Source organism: Chenopodium album, chromosome 25 (assembly GCF_948465745.1).
Source record: "Chenopodium album chromosome 25, dcCheAlbu1.1, whole genome shotgun sequence".
Taxonomy (NCBI): domain Eukaryota; kingdom Viridiplantae; phylum Streptophyta; class Magnoliopsida; order Caryophyllales; family Amaranthaceae; genus Chenopodium; species Chenopodium album.
Window position 1 is genome coordinate 280,934 of NC_137858.1, and position 27,947 is coordinate 308,880.

Genomic DNA, 27,947 nt, shown 5'->3' on the forward strand with positions numbered 1-27,947 from the left:
AAGGTTTAGTATTACTATAAAATATAGTACAAGTATATACTAAATTGTTCATCTTATACGTATTAATTAGCTAAGTTATTAAGTAATTAAACTCATAATAATGGCTCTTCTTTGTCATTACCTCTTTTCTTTAGTGTTTGTAATGAATTTTGCTCTTCTTTTTAATAGTTGTCTTTGTTTCAACCCTAAACTTTTGAATGTGTCCAAACATTATCAAGACTCTTATTCTAATTGGTCTCCTGCTGGTGCTACATGGTATGGAAGTCCTGATGGCGCTGGAAGCGATGGTAATTTATTATACTTGCGTATTTTTTTCTTATGTACTCGTATATGATTAGATGACGAACTGGTTGAAACCTTTAATATATATGGGTTGTCTAACACGTGACAGACCTTCATAAGACGAATAACAAGATGTGTGATTTATATGTTAGTTACAAGCTTGTTTCGAGGGAAATGCCTCATTGATCAAAATTAATCTTAGACGGAAAACAGAATGATTGTTTTACTAATAACAATATGACGTATATATATGTAGGTGGAGCGTGTGGATATACAAATACGGTGGATAAACCTCAGTATTCTGGCATGGTTACAGCAGCTGGATCCTCATTGTATAATTTTGGTGACGGGTGTGGAGTTTGCTACGAGGTTAGTGTTTTTAATTTTATTTTTTTATAAATTTATATCATTGTTAATTAAACATGATGATTTTATGTAAACGAAGTTGTTGAATTTGATTGCAATACAATCAAGATTCCATGTTCAGTCAATATAAATATATAATTTGGGTTGGTGTAGGTAAAATGTACGGAAAATGAAGCATGTTCGGGAAAAGCAGTGACAGTGACGATAACAGATGAATGTCCAGGTTGCCCATCGGACGAACCTCATTTCGATTTGAGTGGAACAGCTTTTGGAGCCATGGCTAAGCCTGGTCAAGCTCAAAAACTACGAGATGCTGGTGTTCTTCACATCCAATACCAAAAGTAACAAACTACCACTAAAACCAATTTAAAAGACTAATAATAATTTGAAAGAATAATTTTATTGAATATAACAAGTATAGTATAGTATAATTAATTTAATATTATAAATGGTGGTGCAGGGTGTTTCTGTCTGAATCTGATTCCCCCAAGAACTTGGACCTGAGATCCTGATACTCCTATCGGCAAGCTGAGAACCTACACAATGAGAAGAAGTTAGCTAACCCCGGGGTGGTCCGGGGATAACCACTCCGATGACAAAGTCAGAAAGTGTTTAAGAGAAGAAGATAAGTAAGAGAGAGAAAGTAGAGAGAGAGAGAGTAATTTTTTGGCCTCATTAATGAGGTCCTACCTACTATTTAAAATAATCCACCTTGACAGGTGGCTCTCATCCATGCAAAGCCTCCTGCGCCAAGTGTCGAGCTTTTGTTGCCACGTGCCGAATTCCGACAAGCCGATATGTTTGCTTTCTGGCGCATATCGGCGCCTTCTCACAATTGTTCAGAGTTTGGTCACGTGCTTTTACAAGATATCGGTCATACCCAGATATCATCCCATACAATTAGCCCCCCAAGTGAGGACGCATGATCATACATCATCGCTCTCAGTTAATGTAGCCAACAAACTTAACCTAACTAGACAAACTTTGGGTTCCACTTCTCATTCTTCAAATTTTACCTTATGTTGGAAGTTTCATGTGATAACGTTTCTGATACTCTGTCAAGCACTGTGCATTAACAAAACTTTATTGCCGACCTTGCCGTTGCTGCAGTTCGTTATACCCGCTTGGCTTATACTCAAACACTGCATCGGATGAAGCTTGAGGATACCTTAGAGACTCACATCTTTTGCTGAGAAGATTTGCCTCTATTTTTAAGCTCTATATTCTTTTACTGAGAAGATTTATTTTAATTTATTATTATTAATTTTTTGTTGTAACTTTCAGGACAACTTTTGTATAGTATTATAATCCCATATTGTATTCATACTTTTTATATCTCCTCGACGCATTACTCTGTTATGTTCTAGTGACTCCTTTTGTTCCCCCCCAAGTGACCTTGTGTGCTGATAGCAGACAAGGTGTACTTGTTACAGCGAAAAACTCCGTTTTCCCCCCCAAGTGACCTTGTGTGCCGATAGCAGACAAGGTCCACTTGTTACAAAATATATGGGAGCGAAAAACTCCGTTTTCCCCCCCTAGTGACCTTGTGTGCCGATAGCAGACAAGGTCCACTTGTTACAAAATACATGGGAGCTAAAAACTCCGTTTTCTCCCCCAAGTGACCTTGTGTGCCGATAGCAGACAAGGTCCACTTGTTACAAAATACATGGGAGCTAAAAACTCCGTTTTCTCCCCCAAGTGACCTTGTGTGCCGATAGCAGACAAGGTCTACTTTTTACAAAATATATGGAAGCGTAACCGTTTTTTTTTTTTTTTTTTTTTTGAAGCGGGAAAATTAGTACACGTGTCATAAATCCTACCGCTACTTTTTGAAATTGGTTGTCGATTCAGGGCCGTTGGATTTCTGAACCGCCTTTCTCCTCAACTGACTTTTCAGTTTCTTCTTTTAGATCAAAATTCCGCCATTTTTCGTTTCATTTCTCATTTTCCAAAGCTTTTTCTCAGTCTCAATTGTTCTTCAACCAAAGGTTTACTTTTCTGACTTTTCTCGATTTCGGTCTGCACTTCTCAGTATATTCGGCGTGCTTTTCTTCTTCGTCACTTCTCACCTTTAAGTACATCGTATCAGCGACTTTCGTCGAAGGTATTGCCGCTCCCTAACCCCTGATTTTGCATGTTTGTTTTATTTTCTCGTTTTTGAATTAAATTTCTGAAGATAGTGTCGAAGAGAATTTCCCTAACCTTAGTACTGCTAGGCGTCGTTTAATTAGGCAATCCCTAGGCAAAGAAATCGGTAGTAATCAGGGTAATTCATCTTCCCTTTCTGATAATATTGATTATCCATTTGAGACGTTATCTTCTGAAGAAGAGAAACGTGCTTTTATGCTACATAGGACTATTGCCCACCGCGAACGTGCCTATTATCCCACTAACCCTGATATTCCTGCCGATATTGAAATTCTTGACGTTGAGCCTGTTAGTGTTCGTTATCACTTACGCAGCTTTGCTGGGAAACGCTATTTTAATCAATACGGCACTAACGTTGGCAATATAGGTATAAAAACCATGCCAAGGGTAAAGAGTACCAGTTATCAGCCTCGAGCTGCTGCCCGTGAGGCTGCTGAGGCCGCCAAAGCAGCTAAGGCAGCCGAGGCCGCTAAGGCAGCTGAATCCAGCAAAAGACCTGGGCAAGGTCAGGTTGTGAGTTCTTCCGAAGAAGAACCAGTGGCTGATATCCCTGCAAACCCCCAGGAAGGTCCGTCATCCCCCGTTCATGATTCAGCCGTCAACTCGGTTTTAGGAGATGACGAGACTCAAGAAGGTAGTATCAATAATGAGAGCAGGGAAGACATTGTTGACATGACGGCAGAGGTTATCCAGGAAGAGAATCTGGACGAGGGATATAACTCTGAAACTGACGGAGCTAAATTCCGACAACCCATTATCCTTGCCAGAGATGGAAAAGTGGCCAAGGCAAAAATAAATGACGATTTTAGGAAAACGGCAATTGAAAAAGATTATTGCCGTCGCGCTAAGAAATTTTTCAACTTATCTGACGGGTATGAGCTGTCAATTCCCCCTTCTGGAACCTCGGTATTAGATTGCCCAGCAGGTTCCGTGGCCGTTTATATGAAGCATTTAGACTTAGGCCTCCGCTTTCCTTTACATCCCTTTGTGGCAAAAATCCTGAGGGCTTGGAACGTCTGTTTAGTTCAGGTTACTCCTCCCACTATTCGGGCCGTTATTGCCACCATCTGGGTCATGCTATATCAAAACTATCCCCTAACCCTTAACGTTTTTAGACGACTGATACTCTGAAGAGAGACGGTCAGTCGGATGGATGGTGGTCTTTGTATACCCAACCTCACAAATATACCGTCCACCCCAAACTGACAAGTTGCAAGGGCTGGCAAGTGAGGTTCTTTTTCATGTCGGTTCCTGAGGACTTTCCTCTAAGAAGAACCTTTTACCAGCCTCATCCTCGCTTTGACTCAATTCCCGAGAGGGATCTCGGTAAACATGAAGAGAGAGCCGTCAATCATTTTGACGTCTCAGAATTTGATGAAGGTGACGGCAAGGTCCGCATAGTTCCTAAGGTGTGGGTGCCGAATGTGAGTTACATTCTGGGCAACGCGCCGTTGTCTCGTGTCGGTCTCTGTTGGACTGACCATTATGGTACTGTTTATTTTATTGAATTTCTCTTTCTTTTTTTTTTTTTTTTTAAATTATCTGTACCTAGCTGATTGAACTTACATTCTTTGCTCTCAGGTATTGACAAGTTGGACAACAGGCAACTCGGCTTATCTTCCGACGGGAGAAGAGTTCTCAGACGTTGCCCTAAAGCTTCAAGCCCCTACGATACTCTTGCTACCGTTTGCGGCCGCGCTCCAGCTATCAGTGCCAAAAGAAGAGCTGAGATCATGGCCGATGACAATGCCAAGAAGAGAAAGACGACATCTCTGGCCAATCGGCGAGGTGGAATTGTGATCTCCAGCCCCAGACAATCTGAAGGGCGTGGTGGGAAGAAGAAGGACCAATCGGAGTCCGAGAAGACTCCACCCATCACCAAAACTAAGAGCCCTGAGGCCATTGTGAAGAAGGTTATTCAGGGGATTGAGATCGAAGATCTCACTTCCGCCGAGTCCCCTCGTCAGCTTCAGCCAACCGTCACAGTTGCCCCTACTACGGTTGGCTCTGATTCAAGTATTCCGGCCCTGACGTATCGGTCCAATCAATGGATTGAACGAGTCTCTGGAAGGTTTCCAAACGAAGTTCTGAAGGGTTTCGCCGTCCCTGCTGGTCATTCCAGAGACCGTTGGCAACCCAACATGGATGTCGGCCGGAATGAGTCTATGATTACCGATGACCCAATGCAAGGTGGGAATCTCGGTTATCGGCTTTTGAGCAATCTCACTCTGCCGATGGACAGGCCTGCTGGTCCAATCGGCCCCCTTGCTGCTACTCACATGCATAACATGATGAAGGTACCCTAACTCTTCCTTTATATATTTTTACATTTGGTGTACGGCTTCGATATAGACTTATTCTGTTTATCTTATTCTTAACTGTTCATATATTTTTTTTAGGCTGTCATGTCTGGTACAGAGCTCGTTGAGATGTACCGTTATTATCAGGAGAAACATCATTAGGCCTCTTCCAGCCAAAGTGCCATGCAGGAAATAATCAATAATGCTGAAAGAGCCTTAGATGACTTGAAGAAAATAAAAGAGAGAGATGACAAGGAGATGTCGGAGCTGAAGGTTAAGGCGGAGAAGGTCGCCAGTCTTGAGCTAGAGGTGCAGAGTCTGAAGACTCAGATCACCGAGAAGAATAAGGCCATTGAGCGCCTTCCCTCGGTTGAAAAAGATCTCCGCGATGCCAGAGTTAAAATTAAGAGCCTTGAAGAAAAGGTTCAAAAAATGGAAGCTGACAAACCTGGTATTCGTCAGAGAGTGGTTGGCCGTTATATAGCTTCCAATGAGTTCTGCTCCAAGCTCCAAGATCGTTTCGATGGAGGTTGGACGGCTGCTCAGAGATGTGTCGCCCACGCTTCCAGTTGGAAGAAGGAAGATTGGGCTAAGGTTGAAAAGGCTTTCAACGAGGAAGCCTACAAGATCCCTTCCGGCTTCGAGGCACAGCAATTCTCTGAAGAGGACTTGTACAATCTGGTGCCAAGTGCTGATGACGGCCCCAAAGATCCCAGCATTTTGGATTCCCCAGTGCCTGAGTATGCACAAGCTTGAAGGGGCGGGCAGTCATCACCGACATCTTCTTGTGGGTCTTGTATTATTGGACCTTATCAGCTATAACTCTCCTTTTATCGTCTTTTGTATGTTTCAACATTTATTTCGACAATGCTGTTTTATCGGCATATACCCCTTTTTTGTGGTGATTCCTGTCGATTGTCAACTTTGTTATTATGTAAACTTAGCTCATTTTCATTACATTCTGTCATTTATCAGTTGTTTACAAATTTAAACATCTCTTATCATACTAATTAGGGATAAAATACATAAAACAATTCACATAAGATAGGAATTTACTTGACACCCAACAGAGAGTTGTCTGATATCTGACAACTTCCAGCAATTATCAAACTTGACAATATCATAATCATACTACAACGGCCTTAACAACTATCACGTAAAAATTACCAAAGCATGATATCTATCTCATTCATAATCATACTACAACGGCCTTAACAACTATCACGTAAAAATTACCAAAGCATGATATCTATCTCATTCCTTACTCCCCCCAGTGTACATAGTTTGTATTAGAACTATGTATACTAAGTAGTAATCATTTGTTGCTGGTCCAGATTATAACATTGGTCACCTACTGCTTTGTTGTTTCAGCCAGTTAGGTACCCTCTCGGCGATCACTTTCTGAGCTACGCCTCATATCGGCGTATACTCGAATTGATTTTGCCGGTATTATATTTTGAACCAGCAACCTCGTGAGTTAACGTATACAACTGATCAGGTTGTATATCTATTAACTTCACGGAAGCGGTTTTGAGCTGTCCGTCCCATTTAACGTTGTTCTGTTAAATGGAGGATGCCTATTTCCAACACATATTGTCTGAATACTTCTTCATTCATCACTGATACCCTTTTTGATATCAGCTTCACATGAAAATTGTACATTACACATAGTATTTCTTCAATACAGCCGAGTTCCATACATTCTTCAGGGGTGCCCCATCCAAAGTTTCTAGATAAAACGATCCTTGGATGACGACATCTCTAATTGGATAAGGTCCTTCCCAACTTGCAGTCAGCTTTCCATCTTCCTTGCCCTTACCGGTTGCCGCTGTTCTTCGCAGTACCAGATCTCCCACACTTAACGGCCGATGAGATACTCTTCTGTTGTAGGCCCTTGACATTCTTTCCTTAAATGCAGCTGACTTAACTGCTGCCTTTTCTCTGAGCTCTGGCAAGAAGTCTAACTGTTGTCGTAGGAGTAAATCATTTTGGTCTTCACAGTAATGCTGAATCCTAAATGTCGGCAACCCAACTTCTGCTGGTATGACTGCTTCTGTTCCAAAAACTAAAGTATAAGGTGATTCACCTGTGGCCTCTCTAATTGTTGTCATGTTTGCCCACAATATCTCTGGTATCAAATCTGCCCACAAACCCTTTGCATCTTCGATCTTCTTTTTAATTGCCGTTATTATTTGCTTATTTGCTGCTTCTGCCTGGCCGTTAGATTGTGGATGGCATACTGCTGCATAAGCAAATTTCACCTTGTACATCGTTAAGAGATCTTTGACTGGCTTACAGTCAAATTGGGTTCCATGATAAAAAACCATCGCCATCGGCAACCCAAATCTTGTGAAGATGCTTTTCCATATAAACTTCTTCACTTCTGATGCCGTTATCTTCGCTACTGGTTCTGCCTCAATCCACTTTGTGAAGTAGTCAATCCCCACTATCAGAAATTTTCTTCCACCCGTGGCCGATGGGAACGGGCCTACTATATCCATTCCCCATTGGCAAAAAGGGATTGGATTTAATATCGGAGTCAGGTCATTAGGGGGCAGGCTGATAACTGGGGCAAACTTTTGACACTTCTCGCATTTTTTGACATAAGCTATTGCATCTGCATTCATTGTCGGCCAGTAGTATCCCCTTCTCATTGCTTCTCTGGACAAGGCTCTTGCTCCGAGATGGTTACCACAGCTACCTTCATGCAATTCTTCTAACAATCTTGCTGACTCAAAGTCCGTTATACACCTTTGCAATGGCAGTGAAAACCCCCTTTTGTATAACTGGCCTTGGTGCATGACAAACCACACACTATCTTTCCTCAATCTTTTCAACTCCCCCTTGTCCATCGGCCCTGCACCATGAATGAGGTATGCTAGTATTTTATCATACCACTGGTCCCCAACATCAAAACTTCTGCCGACACCTCATCTATGCTTCTCTGCTTTAAAACCTCCACCATGACCGTCCTTTCCAAGTCGTTAAAACTTGAAATTGCCAATCTTGCCAGCGCGTCTGCTTGAGCATTTTTCAATATCGGAACTAATTTTATCTCAAAGTATTGCAACTGCGCCGCTAACTGTTTCATCTTCTCCAAATACTTCACCATTGCCGGCTCTCGAGTTTCATACTCCCCACTGAATTGACTTGATACCAGCTGAGAGTCAGTTATTAAAACCAGCCGTTTTGCCTCTGCCGCTATTGACAACTGCATTCCAGCTACTGCAGCCTCGTACTCGGCTTCATTATTTGTTGCCTTGAACTTAAATTTCATGGCATATTCAAACATTTTCCCGTCTGGAGCCGTTATCACAATTCTAGCCCCTTCCCCCGTTGCTGTAACTGAACCATCAACTGATACCTGCCATGTTCCCAATTCTCCCTCTTCATCGGTGTATGTGGTTTCAACAATGAAATCCGACAGTGCTTGAGCCTTAATTGATGTTCTAGGCTTGTAGCTTATTTCGTACTCCGACAACTCAACTGCCCATGCCAATAATCTACCAGATGTATCCATTTTATGCAATGATTTCTCCAAAGGGTGATTGGTTAACACCTCTATTGGATGTGCATCAAAGTAAGGCCTCAACTTCCTAGCTGCCACTACTACTGCTAACGCCATTTTCTCTATCACTGGATATCTGCGTTCTGCCGCATTCAATACATGACTGACAAAGTATATCGGCTGTTGTTGCTTCTTCCTTTCCACTGACAAAACGGCTGCCACCGTTTTTGGCGATGCCGAGATATATAACTGCAACACTTCTCCCTTCTCGGGCCTGGCAATTGTGGGAAGAGATCTAAGATGATTCCTTACTACTTCCAGGGCGTCTCTTTGTTCCATTCCCCACTCGAATGCTTTATTCTTTTAGTACCATGAAAAACGGAAGTGCCTTATCAGCCGACTTGCTGATAAATCTGGTCAATCCTGCCATCCTGCCAGTCAATCTCTGTATATCACGAATGGTTTTTGGTTGTTTCATTTGAAGTACCGCATTCACCTTATCTGGATTTGCATCTATTCCCCGTTCGCTGATCATAAAGCCCAAAAACTTCCCTGATCTGACCCCAAACACACACTTCTCCGGATTCAGCTTCATCTGGTATTTCCTTAACGTCTCAAATGTTTCCCTCAGATCCGCTATATGGTCCCCTTTTTCTTTACTTTTCACTATCGTATCATCCACATACACCTCAACATTCCGGCCTTTCTGCTTCTCAAATATCTTGTCCACCAACTTCTGATAGGTTGCCCCTGCATTTTTCAATCCAAACGGCATTGCCTTATAACAATACACACCGACATCTGTTATAAAAGCCGTTTTATTCCTGTCAGCCTTATGCATGATGACCTGATGGTATCCTGAAAACGCATCCAGAAAACTAAGCATTGCATGACCAGAGGTTGAGTCTACCAGCCTGTCTATCCGGGGTAATGGGTAGCAATCCTTAGGGCAAGCTTTATTTAAATCTGTAAAATCCACACACATTCGCCACTTCCCTGTCGGCTTTCTCACCATTCCTACATTAGCCAACCACTCGGGATATGTACAAGGCTCAATGAACCCGGCCGCTAAGAGCTTGTTCACCTCAGCCTGGATTGCTTCTATTTTTTCAGTTGAGAAATTGCGTTTCTTTTGCCTTATTGGTCTAAATTTTCTATCAACATTCAGCTTATGCTCCATCACCTCTGGATGTATTCCTAGCATCTCACTTGCCGAAAACGCAAAGACATCTGCATTCTCTCGCAGCAGGCTTATCAAATTACATCTTGTATCTACGTCCATATCGGCCCCAACCTTCACTGTTCTACTTGGATTGCCCGGTTGCAACTCAACCTGGACAGTTTCTTCCCCTGGTAACGGCCTTGGGGTTTCCTCAGGCCTTGCATCAAAGTTTTTCATTGTCAAATCTTGAACCGTTGGTTGATCTTCCTTTATCGGATTACACGGTGTCGGAGCACTGCCAACCGGATTCTTCAAAGCTGTTACATAGCAGGCCTTTGACATCACCTGACCCCCATACACCTTCTCTAAAACTCCTAAATTCGACACATAAGCTATTGCCAGATGATAAGTTGACACAACGGCCTGCATATCATGTATTATTGGTCTGCCGATAATTGCGTTGTAGGCTGACTTAACATCCACCACCAGGAACTCTGCCATCACATCTCTTGCTTGTGGCCCATCACCCAACTTAACCGGTAACACGATGCTCCCTTCTGGCCTTACAGTTGACCCATTGAAGCCAATCACGGGATATGATACCGGCTTCAGGTACTGCCTTCCTATATTCATCTCTTTAAAAGCCTGCATGAATAACACATTTGCTGAACTACCTCCATCCACCAGCACTCTTTTGATGTCAGCCCCATTTATCTTAGTTATTAGGACTAATGGGTCATCATGTGGGAACACTACACCCCTTGCATCTTCTTCTGTGAACATCACCTGAGGTATCAATGCTGGCCGGGGACGATTGTCTACATCCAAAGCACAAACTAGATGACGGTGCTCAGCCAAATGCTTCTTTGCTCCACTAATTGTCCCTCCATGAACTGGTCCCCCCGTTATCACATCTACCCTTCCAGTTGATAACGGCGGTATTCCTGCATCCCCTTGTTGGACTATTCCTCCTTGCGCCCTTTCAGGCCTTGCCTCTATCCGTTGCCTCTCAACTGCTTGTGCCGGTTGCTGATTCCTGCCTGCATTCAACCAGTACTGTGTTAAATGCCCTTTCCTGATCAATTCCTCAATGTTGTCCTTCAATTGCGTACACTCCTCCGTATAATGCCCCACATCCCTATGGAACATACAATACTTCTTCACATCCCTTGGCCTTGCCTTCATGGGAATCGGCCTTGACCAATCCTCTCTGTTCTGATTTACTGAGTAGATTGCTGCCCTTGGTGTATTCAGGGGAGTGTAGGTGCTATATCTCATTGGCAGCCTTGTCGGTCTGGAATCTTGCCGGCTTCCTCCTCCCCTTCCCGGGGCAAGAGCTCTCGGCCTACTTCCCCCAGACGATGTCCCTTCATACTGACTTTGCCCCTTTCCGGCAACGACATGTCTGCTACCTGTCTTCATTAATTCTTCACTCTTTATGTAATCATGAGCTTTGCTAAACGCCGCTGCTAATGTCGGCAAGTTTTTCCTTGTAAGGTACCGTTTGAAATCAGAATCAACCAAGCCATTCATTAAAGCCATCACAGCTATTTCTTGTTGCAGTTTTGGGATGGTGTTTGCCTCATTGTTAAATCGCCTAATGTAATCCCTCAAAGATTCATCCGGTTTCTGCTCCACGGCCATTAATTCTCCAGAGGTCCTCTGCCTCACACTGTTGCTGACATACTGACCCACAAACATCTCGGTCAATCTTTCAAAACTATCTACTGACCCAACTTTAAGGTTGTTAAACCAATCGGCTGCAGCCCCAATCAAAGTGGTTGGAAAGACCTTACACCAGACTGCATCCGAGTTGGTATACAGCATCATGTGCCCCTCATAGGACGTTATGAATCTTGCCGGATCCCCTCTTCCATCATACCTACCAGTCGGCATTTTCACCTTTTCCATTGGTCGGTCCAAAATATGCTGGGCAAATGGGGACGCCCTTAACTGCACCACTGTTCGCACTGCCTGCCCATCTACTTGCGAACTTCTCTGCTGCTGGGTTCTGGTACTCACGGTGCGACTTGAGGATTGTTCAACCCGCCGTGACATTGTGTGCGATCTTATCGGCGATTCATGTCGGGATCTCCTCGGCGAGTTCATCAACTGATTGTGTTGCTCCTCTTGGTTACGGTGCGGTGCTCCTATATCGGCCTGAGCGGCCCCCCTTTCAGCCTGTGCCGCCTCAGCCTCCTTTCTCTTCCTACTCATTGCACTCATCACCCTTGCTGCCGTTTCCAATTCATCTGGCGTGAATGCCGCCATAGGATCCTCTGCCTCCCCTCCACCTGCGGGAGAGGTTATCGGCATGTGAAACTGGTTACCCTCTAAGGTATGGGTTTCATCCACTATTTCCACCCGAGGTTGTTCTACTGGTATTTCATGTTTCCGGCCATGATTATCGTTGTTATATATATGTTTTGTGTGAGGTTCTTAGGCGATAGAAGTGATCAATGTCCCCTCCTTCTAGCGCCAAATTGTTTCTGTCTGAATCTGATTCCCCCAAGAACTCGGACCTGAGATCCTGATACTCCTATCGGCAAGCTGAGAACCTACACAATGAGAAGAAGTGTTTAAGTCAGAACCTACCACTCCGATGACAAAGTCAGAAAGTGTTTAAGAGAAGAAGATAAGTAAAAGAGAGAAAGTAGAGAGAGAGAGAGAGTAATTTTTTGGCCTCATTAATGAGGTCCTACCTACTATTTATAATAATCCACCTTGACAGGTGGCTCTCATCCATGCAAAGCCTCCTGCGCCAAGTGTCGAGCTTCTGTTGCCACGTGCCGAATTCCGACAAGCCGATATGTTTGCTTTCTGGCGCATATCGGCGCCTTCTCACAATTGTTCAGAGTTTGGTCACGTGCTTTTACAAGATATCGGTCATACCCAGATATTATCCCATACACAGGGTAAAATGCAAGTATCCGGGAGTAACCGTGGAGGTAAGAGTGGATCCGGGTTCGAACCCGTACTACTTTGCATCAACAATTGAGTATACCGATGGTTTGGGAATAGAGAGTGTGAAGTTGAAGCAAGAATCTGGTGAATGGATCCCCTTGAAACAATCATGGGGTGCAGTTTGGGAGGTGAATGCAGACAATGGTCTTCATCCTCCTTTGTCTTTGGAATTAATTGAAGCTCAATCCCGAGACACCCTTACCTTAAATAATGTCATCCCTAGGGGCCAAACCTATCGTTCTCACGTTAATTTCAATAACTAGATAGTACTTCGATCCGTGTCTTTATCATTTTTAAATTCTAAAAATAAGTCATGGAAATTACAGACATATATTTAACTTGTCTATCACAATTTACGATATTAATATATTGTATGTTGGTTGGATGTAGGTTGTGGAATGCAAGTTGTTCCCCCCATCCTCTGTAATGTTGAATCTATCTCAATATAATGTAAACTTTTACAGTATTACTTTTGTGTACACTTTTCATATTCTATCTTTTATTGCAAAAAAGGTAAATTACACCCATCTTCTTTAAACTTTGCATCATCTACAAGTGAACTTTGCTAAACAAGGCCTAGTAGACATTTTGGGCCCATTGAATGAAAAAAAGATATAGAGCTGCGGTGTTGCCCACTGGGCTTTCTCGCAAACTAAATGTATCACCATTTTCATATGTCTTATGTGCATGATCATATTAGATAAGGTAGAATGTACATTTTTGCATTATGTATAAGATTGTTTGATTTTAAGTCCAAACATAATAAATGTATACACAATTATGCAAGAAGTTTAGATAATTTAACTCCATGTTTAATATATACTCCCACAAATTTGAACAAAATAATACGTTCTGATAACTCAAAATAAACCGAAAATAATAAACCCCCAAATACGAGTTTGATATAATCGACAAAGTGAAATTAGCCAAATAAAATAAGCGATATACAAGGAGAAGCATTAGATTTAATGGTTGTTTTTCTTGACTTGGACTTTAAGGGATATGAATAGACTTTAATCAGTTAAAAGTTTGAACTACTTTAATTTCCCTTTTCTTTTTCTTACTTAAAACAGACTTGCATTTTAATGGATGGACAAACGAAAATTGCTCTCAAAACAGTCAAAATAGCTAGAATTTCCACCCCATAAATAAAAGGAGCTAGCTAGTATTAGTAAAGCATGCAAAAATTAGCACTACTTAATTGATTAAATTAATTATAAGAATAAGTTTGATTTAAAGAACAAGTCTTTCTCCTAAGCTAAGAACTCACACATCCTCCTTACACGTGTCACATACTCTCAACTTCACTCTTTTCCCTTTTCTTTCTCATCCACAATTAACCAACCAACACTTGAACTAAAAACTAGGACTCTTACCTCTCTTCTCACCATACAACTTCTACTACATAATTATATCATTTCACATCTTATATTATATTTCATGTACATAAATTTTTATTTAACCATTCATTCATTCATCATATTGTTAATAACCTTCTGTTATATATGATTGATTATTTATTCGAGTTTTGTTCTTAAAAGAAATTAATTAAAGTCGAGGTAATGTCTTTGGTTGTAGAACAACAATCAAATTTCAAACATTTTTGTAGAATTTGCAAGAAAGGATTCATGTGTGGAAGGGCATTGGGAGGTCATATGAGGGCTCATGGAATAGGCGACGAGAGTGGTGTCCTTGATGATGATGATCCGGCTAGCGATTGGGAGGACAAAGGTGGTAGTGGTGGAGGTAACTCACCGCCGAGTAATAAGCGTATGTATGCATTAAGGACAAACCCTAATAGGCTAAGAAGTGCTAGAGTTTGTGAAAATTGTGGGAAAGAATTTTTGTCATGGAACACTTTCATAGAACATCATGGTAAATGTAACCCTAATGATGATGATGTTGATGTTGAATCCCCTTTGTCTTCACCTGAATCCGATGGAGACGATGTTGGTGGGAGGAGGGCCTCCGCCTCCGGATGGTCTAAGAGGAAGAGAACATTTAGGACAAAAGTTGAACCTAATTATTGCCCGTCTAGCGAGGAGGAAGACCTTGCAAACTGTCTTATGATGTTGTCTAATGCCGCGGTAGACCCTATGGTGGTGGAGCAGCCAGACGAGTCTAGTGCTTCCGCGAGTAAGGAAGAAGAGAGGCGGCATTCAATTAGCTTCATAGCTCCATACATGACACCACCGCCTTTTGATGTTAAGGCCAAAGGTGTGGCTAGTAATAACACTAACCCTAAAGGTGTGTTCGAGTGTAAGGCGTGTGGGAGAACGTTCACTTCTCATCAAGCATTAGGTGGTCATAGGGCTAGTCATAAAAAAGTCAAGGGGTGTTTCGCCGCAAAAATGGATCAAGATTATAGCTATAATGGGGAGGAAGACACTTTAGGAGGCGGTAGTAGTGATCACGAGTTCATGAGACCCGCGAAATCATGTACCACGTACCAATTCGAACGTGGTGGATCAAGTTCACCCTTGACAAATATGTCCAAGAGGCCTAAATCTAAATCACATGAATGTTCAATTTGTCATAAAGTCTTTTCTTCGGGACAAGCACTAGGAGGTCACAAAAGATGTCATTGGATTACCTCTAATGCTCCGGACACTTCAACCCTAACAAGATTTCAACAACTTCATGATCAAGTCGAGCAAGTACACGAAAGGCCACCGCCTCCCATCTTCACTACTCATCATCAACTCTCAATCTCCGAGCAAAAAGCATTGGATCTCAACCTCCCCGCCCCAAATGACCAAGACATCCTTAAGATCCAAAGAGACCCTAGGAACCCTTTGAGCTTTCGAGTCCCAACCGATGTACTTTTACAATCTTGGGGCAGTGTTAATGTAGAAATTAAGCAAGAGAACCTTCACCACCAAGATAAGGGACTTAAGGTTGAAAATGAAAGTGATCACAACAAGATCACTAACAATATTAGTGTTATTGAGTCTAATATGCCTAATAATGCAGATGATGAGGCAGATAGTAAGGTGAAGTTAGCAAAATTATGTGAACAAGATAATATGAGCACTAATGGTAGCTCTTCTCCTTGGTTACAAGTAGGGATTGGTCCAACTAATGCAGTTAAAGCCAGCCCATAAACTATATACTAAATATTTAAGTTTCAAAAATACTATAAAAATCATAGAAAAAGAAGAAAAAATAAGAGAGAAAATATGTTTAGGTATATTATTATGAAATTGATACACTGTAATTAATTTATACTCATCAACATCATCATCATATAGCAATTTTAGTATATAGTATATACTATATATATATACATATTTTTTGATGGGGGTCGTATACACAGTATGGACTTACCATCCACCAAATATTTGATTCTTGTGAACAATGAAAAATAAGTCAAGAACTTTTTTTATATGTATCAAAGTGTATTTTTTATTAGAAATATTATGAATTATTTGCATATCATCAAAAAAAAAAAAAAAAACATAGTAGTGAACGTATTATACTTGATTAGCTGATTTAATTTGACAATAATATGCAACGATATTCAAATAGCCAACTCTTCGTGACAAGTTATCTTCCCTAGCCTAAGTCAACTCATATTTGATATTTGACATTATTCAAGTACGGAGTATGTTATATCATGCATCAAAATTTAAATTTACCCCATTTAATTAGCCATGTCAAGGCAAGGTAAAAGATCAGATCGAGGTAGGTACTAGGTACATACAATACAAGTGTACGATGATGGTGTCGCATGAAGTGGCCAATGGACTAGGTTAGCTCATCGACAGCCCAATCCTATATGTCATGGCTTGACAAGTTAAAATTGAAATTGTCACAATTCACAATCACCTTATATTTAACCTATGTGATGTTAGTTTAGCAACTATCCAAAGAAAGTTGAAATTGTCCAAACTATGACCATTATGAACAATTGGCCATTAAATTAATTACTAATTGCTCCTAATTAAGCTCACCCTTTGAATAATAGTCATTAGTCAAAAATCTAATTTGCAAGAGTCGGTATTTTACCTGTAACAACCTTGTAAATTTCATAAAGTTATAGTCAATTGTACGTGTTGATACTTTTCATTGATAGATGAGGTTGTTCAATTAGGAGACAACTTGCTAAATAAAATACTAAAGTTTCTCATCTAGTTACTATACGTGTTCAATCCTATAAAAACATGCTATCTTGTGCTCCATGCTTCTACATGACTAACCATGACATACTTTACGAATTCATGTTATTGATGTATGTTCTAATCCGACCTGATTGGACTCGACTCATAATTTTGTGACATGAAAACATAGTGATGACGTTAAGAACAGCTAAGTTACTAAATTTGGTACATCAAAAGACCAGACCTATGAAGCATCATGTTGGAATGGGCTGTGCTGATTTTTGCAGCCCACTGTTTATTATAGTAAGAGCTGTTTCCTTTCAACTCATGCAAAGAATGAAGTTCAAATTAAAATAATGCTTCTTCTATTTTAAGACAATCAAAGGCATGCTCTACTTTACTACAAATTCTTAAATGAACCTGGTTCACACTAATTTATTGTCGACCACTAATATTAGTGAAACTATGGTTGTTTTATTAATAAAAAAAAAAATCACTATAATAAAATGAAGGTTACTATGTTGAAAATAAAAGTCATTTTGGTAATATATAGGCTATAAGAGGTTAATTTTTTTAATGAAATATTTTATAAGGTCAATATTAATAATAAAGGTCACTATATTAAAATTAGGGTCATAACGTCGTACTTCAAGTTCACAATAGTATTAAACGTTATACAACTTTTAATAAAAGTTACTATGTTAAAAATAAGGTTACTATGTTAAAAATAAAGGTCACTATGTTCAATATAATGTCAGTTGCGTGTATATAAACCTCGGGTCACAATAATATTATTGTGAACTAGGTCCACGCAAGTATTTCTGCTACTTTACTCCGTATATGCTATCCCATTTTGAAGAAAATCTTTTACGCCCTCCATTTTGTAATAATCATTAATCAAAATATTAGGTGTTGCACAAATTTCATATGATTATAACTTATAATAGAAAGTAGTTTTATATTATGTTAGCAAGGGATTGACTCACTAGATGGAGTGATAAGCATAAACGAATACTCTTTCAAATTTTATTTTATTTTCATATAATATCAAATCCAATAATTACATTTACGAATTCACAACTCAGCATATGTCTTAATATGAAGGAAATGGAATCATTACTTCTAATAAGTAAATGATATGACTTGAACTTGTTACTTCAAAGTCACAATATGAACTTGTTACTTCATCAATTTTGCTTGATTATTTAGACCATTACTTTTTAGTATTTTAACCGAATTAAATAAATACCATAATAAAATTCAATCAACAAAGTATGTAATTTAAATTTGAATTGGACCATTACTTTTAACCAAAGGAAGTACTAAAATCAAATACACAACAATTCATACCAAGTTGTAAATATAATACAAAGTAATTAATTGGAGTACTATGCCGCTGCTCTTAAAACTCCAAACAATTACAAGTATATCAAATACACATTTCTTACATATTCCATATTTTCATTATTAGACTACGACTTCTAACTTAATCCATCTTAGACATTTCATCACGTTCATTAGGTCTAATCTCCTTAATTATCTACTAATATATATAAAATAAAGAGTGATTTGGTCATTTAGTAAGTAATTTTCTAAAATTTGCAACAAATTAAAATAAGTTTGGTACCACTTGCACAACAAATAAGCTGCTCTCCATGTTAGAATTCAAGGACAAGCACAAGTAGACTTTTAAGACTTAGTCTACTATTCCCCCTTTATATAAAAAGGAAGTTACTCTCGCCCCAAAGAATGCTCCACTAATATTGGGGATTAAGTGGTTACTTTCCCACTTATTTCCTACCCTTCATTTTCCATTATGCTTAGCTAAAAGATCCAAATTTAGAGGAACAAAACCACTTACAAGTAACTACATCTTAAACTTTCCTTCTTGAGAGTGTACAAATTTTCAACCCATCTTTATCTACGAAGTATTTAGTATTGTTCGCTAATTTTAAACCAGCAAAGATAGTAAATACAGAATTATTATGACTATAAGCATCCTACAGCTGGCGATAGATATATAGTGTTATTATGACAAAGTAATAAAACCGTGTTCGGTGTTATTATTTAGGATTATCAAATGTGTGAACTTATGAATCGAACTAAATTTAATTAATGTTGAGTTGATCATGGATTCATGGATTACATCATGAATTGATTAAAAACCCACAAAGTGGACTTTGACATGTGGATATATATTTGAGTTGTTCCAACTATTATTAGGCCATAGCTCCGTGAACTTTAGTGTATGTTAAGGTACACCCATCTCGTCTTTTCGTCTTGTTGTGGAGCATTGCTACAAAGGTTACATGAAGGTGATTAGATCGTTTGACAAAAAAATGTAAGTATTAATTTAGTCTTAGCCCTATACTCCTATACTTTTATAATTAAGTATTAACTTCTAGTCACTCTTTGATGAATACAATTAAATACATTAATTAACTTTAATTATACTTAGTCAAATTGAAACTTCACAAGCTAATAAAGTTTTGAATATTCTCTTTAACACAAAGTAACTATTCCGTGTAGTAGTTTCAAGCTTAATATACATATTAAGGGATGCAAAACAAGCATACTATAAAACACAAATTAATGAACGTAACATTTGCACATACTATATAACACAAATAAATGAACATTTGCATTGAGTGTGGGACTGTAGGTGGCTAGTCAAACATCAGTTGAAGATGAATCTTTATAAAGTAACAAATCATGATTATAAATTAGGATATTGTATCACATGTAAGTCACAATAATCATAATGGGACAATAAGAATACCACCAATATTTAGCTTGTCTAAAATGGGCTCAAGGGCACATGTAAGTTTTATGAATTAAAAAAAATATAACTATGAAAAGTTCAAAAATAAAAGTGTGAATATTGATTGTATAAAATAAAATATTTTTTTTTCAATGCATAAAATAAAAGTATTTATCTAAAACAATCGTATTAATGTAGTATCAAGACATTATTGTTGCCTGCGGATACATAAGAAAACATCAAGTACAAAGCAAAATGAAATATTCTTTGTGAAGCACTATTGATCATTAAAATCTTAGGGATACTCTATCTCCTTTTTAGAAGAAAAAAAAAAAAAAAAACATTCAAGATACATATATATGATTCTAGTTTGTAATCTTTTATTTGATATTGTATTTAGCTCCAAATCAAATATCATTAATCGTAATCTCAAATATCATTGTAATTCCATATCACATCGTGCTTATTCCCTTAAATACAAGATAATATTGATACTTAAATCAGAAGAAATACTAGGAGTGTAAATAATTAAAACAATCAAACACATATAAGTAGAGAAACGGCATAATTGCATAAAAATGCTTTGAAAATAAACATGTTATATGTTTGTTCTTTTATGAATTCATGCACATAAACGCGTAATTAAGGCCTCATAAATTACGTTTGCCGTTTCTCTTCACTTAAAAGAAGATCCAACCCCAAAAAAAATAAAAAAGTCCAAATGAAAAATAAATTAAAAAAAAAAAACAAACAAAAAAAAAAGAAAAAGAAAAAAAAAAGGGTATAAATGATCTTGGTGGAGGAATGCTTGTCACCTACTCATATAAGCTTCCAGTCTCCACCTTCTCTCTCACATTAACTTTTGCGCAAAAAAAAAAAAAAAGAACAAACCTCACGCAAAGTTCACCCCTTACTCTTACAAAAATTCTGAAAAAAAAGTAGTAAATTTAAAAGCTTTTAAGCTTAATTTATATTACTATTTCAAATTAAATTTCCCCTGTTTTTTCTTCCTTACTCTGTTTTTAGGTTGATTACTCTGTTTGTAAACAAGAGAAAAATGGAGAGGCATAGATGTAAACTTTGTTTTAGAAAGTTTGAAAATGGGAGAGCTTTAGGAGGGCACATGAGGTCTCACATGCTTAATCATGCTATCGCTTCGAAACCCGACTCTCCACCAGTGTCGGAGACTGAATCTCCACCACCATCTTCTGTGTCACACTTTTTATCATCGAGTGATTCAGAACACGAAGACGAGGTTGAATTTGCAACTTATGATAATGATGATTTTATAGTAGCTGAGCCGACTGGATCATCGTCCCTTGTTACTTTACAAGATAGAGAAAGTGAGACGGAGTCGTTTAGGAAGAATCATCCTACTCGAAAGCGAAGGTCAAAGCGGATTCTTTACAAACCCACTTCTTCAACTTCGTTCGATTATCACTACTTTGATCAACAACGACAACATTATGTTCAGGGTTTCAGGAAATCGAGTGCCGTTGATGTGGAGGTGGACCCACCGGCTAGTTCCATCACGGAAGTAACTTCCGACGAAGATTTAGCCTTCTGTCTCATGATGATGTCGAGAGACGAGTGGAATAGCTCAGTTGGTAAGCGTACTACTGCAACAACAACGAAGAACAACAATAATCATAAGAAGAAGATGAAATATAAGTGTGATACTTGTAACAAAGCTTTTAGATCGTATCAAGCATTAGGGGGTCACAGAGCGAGTCATAAGAAACTTCGAGTTAATGAATTCGAGCGAATAGCTGATTACACTAACGAAGACGAAAATCGAGTGGATGATGGATCGGATTCGATTATGATAAACAAGGTTCATGAATGTCCGATTTGTTTAAGAGTTTTTGCTTCTGGACAAGCTCTTGGTGGTCACAAAAGATCTCATGCTCTTGTTTCGAATCATAACAACAACTTACTCGATAATACTAACACAATGAAGATTATTACTCGGGATAGTTTGATTGATCTTAATCTTCCTGCTTCTGTTGAAGATGAAGATGATTCAGCTGTTTCTAATGTTCATTTCTAATCAAGAATTTATAAAAGTCAAAAGGTAATTTAAATTTTAATTTTTTTAAAGGAAAAAGATCAGTATTGATCAACTTTAATTAGCATTGTTTTGCTAGCAGTTGAGTTTATTATATGACTTAGTCATTTTAGTTTTAGTTTTTTTTTATTTCTGAGAGGTTGGAACAAATTTGTTTGATCTTTTGTCTGTAATTATCAATTACTACCTATTATGAGTACTATTGATGTTATTGATACGACTGTCTCATTACTATTAATGTCGTCGGGTTAAATTTTTCGAAAGCAAATCGTATTAATGAGTTAAGTTACTGAATTAGTAGTGGCATGTAGTTCAGCTTCATTTGCTAATTAAGTTTGGCTTTAAGTAATTTTATTAGTATAGTTGAGATTTGTTTAAGCTTAATCAAGTTGAACAAGTACTGTTCCTAGTTTCCAGCTGTTTTAGCTAACTGCCTCTCCAATTAGTTTATTCCAACTACTTTTTTTTTTTTTTTTTAATTTTTTTTTTTTAGGTTTGGAAGTTGAGATTATACTCTAAATTTTTATTTTATTTTTTTTAAAGGTAAAATAAAGGGCAAGGAAAAGGTCATTCCGAAAAAAGTTGATTAAATAAGAACCTTGTATTTTTAGGGGAATAAAAATAGTAAGTTCCACCTGTCAAAGTTGTATCATACAGTTGGGTCAAGCAGTAGGAAGATCAGCAATGTGTTATTTTCTTGGTTGTTTAATGACATATTGACATGTATATACTATAGTTTCTGTTTCCTTCTGATTACTGTTACCTTATATTTATACAACTTTTTTCCACAAATCATTTATTAAGTATTTGTAGTTTTGTACTACTACTAATCATCATAGTACATGTACATGTAATAAAAAGTCATTAAAGATAATGCAGCATATGTACTAATAATGTACTCATTTGAAGTTTTTGATTTGCTTAATTTGTACTACTCCATATGGTAAAACACTATAACCTCATACTATCATAAAACATGTATACAGATGCCTTACATAGTACTTAACCCAAATGATCTAAGTTATCAATTATTAGCCCACGCACTTTAGGTTGATCATGCTATCTTCTCTTCAACTCATTTTTATTACTGATGAAAACTAAATTTCATTATGACATACGGAGTATTTTTTATGATAGGCTAAAAAAAAAAAGGGGGAGTTGAAGTAGGACTACTAAATTTGGTAGGTATGAGGTTTGTTTGGTGATGAGTCGAACAATAGAACTGTAGAAAAGCATGGAGAAACCCATCTAGGTTCACACTCACTCATTTATAATCAATGCTTGCAACCAGTTTACTGCTTTCATTTTTCAGCACATTTTTTCTGTAGCGCAGGCCACATTATATTAGTAGCACTTTTTTCTTTATTTAAATAAAATAAAATTATAAAAATAGGGTGGGGATTCGACGACCCCATATAAGTAAAGGTATTATTCCATTGATTAAATAGTTGTGTTGTCTATCCTTTGGGGCCATGCATATTGCATGATGCACCCAAAAGCTAGCTTTGGCTATACCACTGTATATAAGTTGCTTTTTCAGCCCCTTTCATTTGCTGCATGCCTAAAGTTACCCATCTATGTATTGCTTGGATTCTTTCTGTTAATATCTTCAAATATCTTTTCTTTTTTTATTTCCGAGCACTATAAGGTATGTAAAAAATTAAAATGGAGCACTTACTGCACTAGTTTAGAGCTAGCTAGAGAATAGAAAACCCAATCGAGAATCGCATGTCGATAGATTAATCTTTTGCTTTCCCAAAATAAGTTTGCAAGAAGTTTGAACTTAATTTGGTGGCTCATTTTTTTTTTAAGGATGACAATATATGGAAATGAGCAATGGGTATCCATCCCTTTTTCTTCAATAAGCTTTATATCTTTAGGGGATCAAACGAATAATAACTATTCATGAATTATACCCACTTGTTTACATACTGTATATGCTATATCGGATCATCGGTCTCGCAGTCCCCTTCGAGTATCATTTAAGTTATGGGTTGATTCCATATATAGTGTACGTAATTGTTCAATTCATGCCTTAGGATTGTTGATCTCATCCAGTAGTTACTTTCTTATTATTTTTTTCAACTAAGTATATCTAAAATTTTGTTAAATATATTAGTTAATCTACTAAAACTAACCATTATTTTACTAAAACTAATTTACATAGAAATGCATTTTTAACTAAAACTAACTAAATAGGAGTACAAGTACTACTTAATATGAGTAGTTAACATACCGTATAAAAGGATACGGAGTGAGTACTACACATATTCAATACGAGTACATAACAAGGATTACATATTCTATAGATAAGATCAATATAAATCGATCACACTAATAATAATAATAATGGCCGCGATAGAATTTATAAAATTTTCTTTAATAATTAGTCCTTTCTGCTGTATGCATTTATTCTTGCACATTTCTGAATAAACATGGAGTATATAACCAACACACTTTTTAATTTAATTATCCTCAGCAGACACCAATGAGGGTTTTTTCGTGGAAAATAGTTAAAGGATTACGGAATACAAGAATTTGTTAATAATTCGTGATTTCAATCTATTCCATATCACAACAAAATAAAATAAAAATCAAAGAAAAAGTAATTGATAATTAATTACGATTATTAATATGCTTAAATCATGATCATCTATTATAATGAAAGTTCACGGAAATATACGGACATACAAGAATAAATTCAACCTAATAAAGCTTTGTTTGTCAATCCATGGTCCACTCCTTTTGATGAGTTGACCAATACCGCAATTAGGGCAACGTAAATTTTGAGTAATATGGACTATGGAGGGCAAATGTGTACTAGCTTAGTAAGAGTGATACATAATTGAGTATCTTTATAAAAAAAAAAAAAAAAACACCGAATATAAGTTCCGTTAGATGTATAAAAAACTAAATGAGATTTGATTATAAATTTTGGATGAAAACCACCTCTTGAAAACATTTCCTTCGTTCTAATTACACTAGCTAGTTCTAAATTTAGTGGGCAAAAACTAAGGATGGTGTGCGGCAAGTTGCCAGTTTGAATAATTCCCTTCCCCTATTTGTAATTTGTAATGCCCTTATGCCTCATTTTATATATAAAAAAAAAAAAAAAAAATCCTAATTTTGTCAATATATATAAAAGATCAATTTAATCACAAGTTCGCAATAATCTATAGTTTTTATTTTGCATTATCACTTATCATTTCAAAATTATTCACAACAATATATTACTCACTAGCTAATAGTTATTGATTTACATTCCACTATAGTAACAACTTAAAAACCTTCTAACCTTTACATAAAACCTTTACACGTACACAACAAATTTATACTCCGTAGTACGGAGTACTACTATGCAATAACCTATAGTCAAATCTAGGGGTGTTAATTCAGATGACCGGATCGGGTCCGATATGGTCGGGTGGGTCGGGTAAATTTTAAAAGTTAAGTCATACTAAATTGTTATGTCCACGCGAGTCCAAATCTGAATCGGATATTTTTCGGATCGGGTCGGGTGTGGTTTTGACACTTCTAGTCAAATCTTCAATAACAATACAAGTCAGCCTGGGATGGAGCATAAATAAGTATGGTCCAAACACTAATGACTTGCTAACCCGGGAAGCCAAATATGGAGGCTTACTGGCTTAGCATAATTGCTTTAATAGCTACTTACTAGTAGTTGTTAGCTTAATTGATTGGTGTCTCAAACTGGTCGGTGGGTTGGTCGATCTTTATCTCGTACATTAAGCAATATTACAAGCTCAAAAAGTAAACAATAAGGGTTATATTTATATTGAAGAAAGGAATAATAGATCGAGTAGATGATGATATACTTCATCGTGTGAAATAACTTCAATAAGTGCGTCTTTTACAAGCTCAAAATGTCAAATACATAAAAATTTTATTACTAAGTTGGTTGAGCTTAAAGATTTAATTTTGTGGACCCTATTTAGAAAAAGGAGATTTAAATTAACCAACAAAATGTGACAACACTTTTTAAAAGTTTTTGCCGGCTTGTTGACTTTGGCAAGACATGGCACTGAAATATTAGTCAATAAATGGGGAATGAGTCAAATGTCTATGATCGATCTTCCTTTATAATTCCCACTTTATTGATTGATTTAAATGGCCAAGCATGAATGTGCTGCTCCATTTTTTGGGCTGATTTTATGTTCGTTTGACATTCTTAGTTTTATACTATTTAATTTAGAAAAATGATAAACATAGCTCTTATAAGAAGCTAAAAAAGTTTTTTTTATTTAGTAAATATTAATGATAAATTAACATTAAGGCCCTGTTTTCTACACCTTAAAAAAATAATATTAAGTAAAAATAATTAAGTTCAGTAAAAATAAGTTCAGTTCAGTAAAAATAATTTCAGTAAAATTCGGTTTTCTTATAAAAGAATTATAATAGAAAACCAGTAAATCAGTTCAACAAAAATAATTTCACTTCAGTAAAATTAATTTAAGTTAAGTAAAAATAATTTAAGTTCAGCAAATATAATTTTGTTTCAGTAAAAATAATTTCAGTTCAACAAAAATAAGGTGAAGAGACAAACGGGCCTTATTATATCGATTTGCGCGTGATTTTGTTATGAATTTTTCACTTAATTCCATTTTAGGAAATATTTATTGTTTATATATAACCCTAAGGGCTACATATATTATTACCCTTTAATTTATTAGAATTTTTTTTTTGAGGAATAATTTATTAGAACTTGTGTTATGAACAAATATGTTGAATTCGGTAGCAGTTACTCCATATACTTATTTAGATTATTACATAAAAAACAAATAAAAAATTCAGTTTATGTTTTAGATTCAAGTTAATGATTTTTATTCATAGGCAATTTTTAGAAAGAAAAAAAAAATGTAAGAAAACTATCTAGTAAAATCAGTCTATTCGGTGGTATCTATCTATAGATAAATAAATATAAATAAAATAATATCCACTGACATGATCAAGATACAAGTGTCAACTTCTCATAAAAAAAATTTACTCCAAAACTTTTGATAACATTAATTTTTTTTTTTCCATCTATAAATAAATATAACTAAAGTATTAACCGCTTACATCATCAATGTATAAGTGTCAACTTCACATAAAAATTTCCCTCCAAAACTTTTGATAACATCGTTTTTTTGAAGATAAATAAAAGTTTGGAAAATAGTAGATTAATTGCATATTTCCTAAATATCCAACGGGGTAGCCTCCCCTTTCTCTTTAATTCAATTTAGTTTTTGTTTTTTTTGTTTTTTTAATTCAATTTTCTAGGTTTTTCTCAATTTTAAAGGGTTTTAATTCTCATCAATGGATGAGAATTTTATTTTTAAGGTTCTTATTGGGAAGGTGATTTGGATTCCTATGGGTCTGGGATTTGTCATCAACTGGTTGATCAAAACAACAACTCAGATTGCGGAGGTCTCAACTTAGAATGGTGCAAATACATAAAAAATCATTGTTTGAAGCGGTGGAGTATGATTGTATGAGGTATGCCAAATATGCAAATTAGTTATAATTTTGATTGTAAAAGTTATGATATTTTCTCTAACTCTGTGGTTTATAGATTTTTATTATTGTAGATGCCGTATGGCTATTATTTAATGATATTATTACTTTCCGTTTAAAAAAAATTGCATATTTCCTAAGATAATTTATGATAAAATTGACTAACTACAAATATATATAGATATATATAAAGTAGTGGATTTATCTAGAATTTTTTTATCTCCTCCTACTCTATACATTTAAAGTGTTGTATGTTTTTGGGGTTTTCATTCTTTATTAGTTTTTTCAAAAAAATTTAATGAAAAATAAACCATTAAAGAAATTAGTTTTAAACTTTATTTAAATTACAAAGCATATAATATTATACATTGAAATACTTCGTATTTAACATCATATTCGCAATAGCTTAGTTTATCTAATAAGAAGGCATACGATTCATTATGTTTTTCTTAAATACGTATTACATTGAAATAAGAAAAAAAATATTTATTGTTTAAATCGTGCATCGAACGAGACTAATTAACCTAGTAAATTATAAAGTTATACTCAACTAGTCAACTCTGTGTCTCTGTACATGCCTATTTGCTGCTGACAAAGTAAAACGCTAATACTTCAAGTTAAAAAAAGGTCCATGTATATATTTGGATAATTAGTGAATCGTAACACTCTTTTACCCTTTTGTACATAAACTTTTTAAGGCCTTGAGGTTGTATCTTTAGTTCTTTACTTCGTATCTCTAACAGGTGAAAACTTGGAAATTTTTTTGCTAAAAAC

The 27,947-nt window shown here is 36.8% G+C and overlaps 3 protein-coding genes across 3 annotated transcripts; all 3 read left to right on the forward strand.

Moving 5' to 3' along the window:
• The first annotated feature begins 100 nt into the window (after positions 1–100).
• Positions 101–12,993, forward strand: LOC145615605 (putative expansin-B2). Its single transcript, XM_081670678.1, has 4 exons — positions 101–287; positions 539–651; positions 802–989; positions 12,681–12,993. The coding sequence occupies exons 1-4, from the start codon at positions 101–103 to the stop codon at positions 12,991–12,993; spliced, it is 801 nt and encodes a 266-aa protein (XP_081526804.1).
• A 1,299-nt stretch (positions 12,994–14,292) lies between these two features.
• LOC145615658 (zinc finger protein ZAT9-like) lies at positions 14,293–15,834 on the forward strand. Its single transcript, XM_081670723.1, has one exon. It carries the CDS (start codon positions 14,293–14,295, stop codon positions 15,832–15,834), a length of 1,542 nt encoding a protein of 513 aa, XP_081526849.1.
• A 4,592-nt stretch (positions 15,835–20,426) lies between these two features.
• Positions 20,427–22,129, forward strand: LOC145615156 (zinc finger protein ZAT9-like). The gene has a single exon (XM_081670229.1). The coding sequence runs from the start codon at positions 20,649–20,651 to the stop codon at positions 21,639–21,641; it is 993 nt and encodes a 330-aa protein (XP_081526355.1). The 5' UTR covers positions 20,427–20,648; the 3' UTR covers positions 21,642–22,129.
• Positions 22,130–27,947: the final 5,818 nt, after the last annotated feature.

What these genes read in the sequence shown, in the direction of transcription:
- LOC145615156 (XM_081670229.1), top strand. Translation starts at nt 20,649, where the DNA reads ATGGAGAGGCATAGATGTAAACTTTGTTTTAGAAAGTTTGAAAATGGG.
- LOC145615658 (XM_081670723.1), top strand. Translation starts at nt 14,293, where the DNA reads ATGTCTTTGGTTGTAGAACAACAATCAAATTTCAAACATTTTTGTAGA.
- LOC145615605 (XM_081670678.1), top strand. Translation starts at nt 101, where the DNA reads ATGGCTCTTCTTTGTCATTACCTCTTTTCTTTAGTGTTTGTAATGAAT. An exon ending in TGATGGCGCTGGAAGCGATG is followed by an intron (nt 288 to 538) that starts GTAATTTATTAT and finishes ATATATATGTAG; the next exon opens with GTGGAGCGTGTGGATATACA. An exon ending in CTTCACATCCAATACCAAAA is followed by an intron (nt 990 to 12,680) that starts GTAACAAACTAC and finishes TCCCATACACAG; the next exon opens with GGTAAAATGCAAGTATCCGG.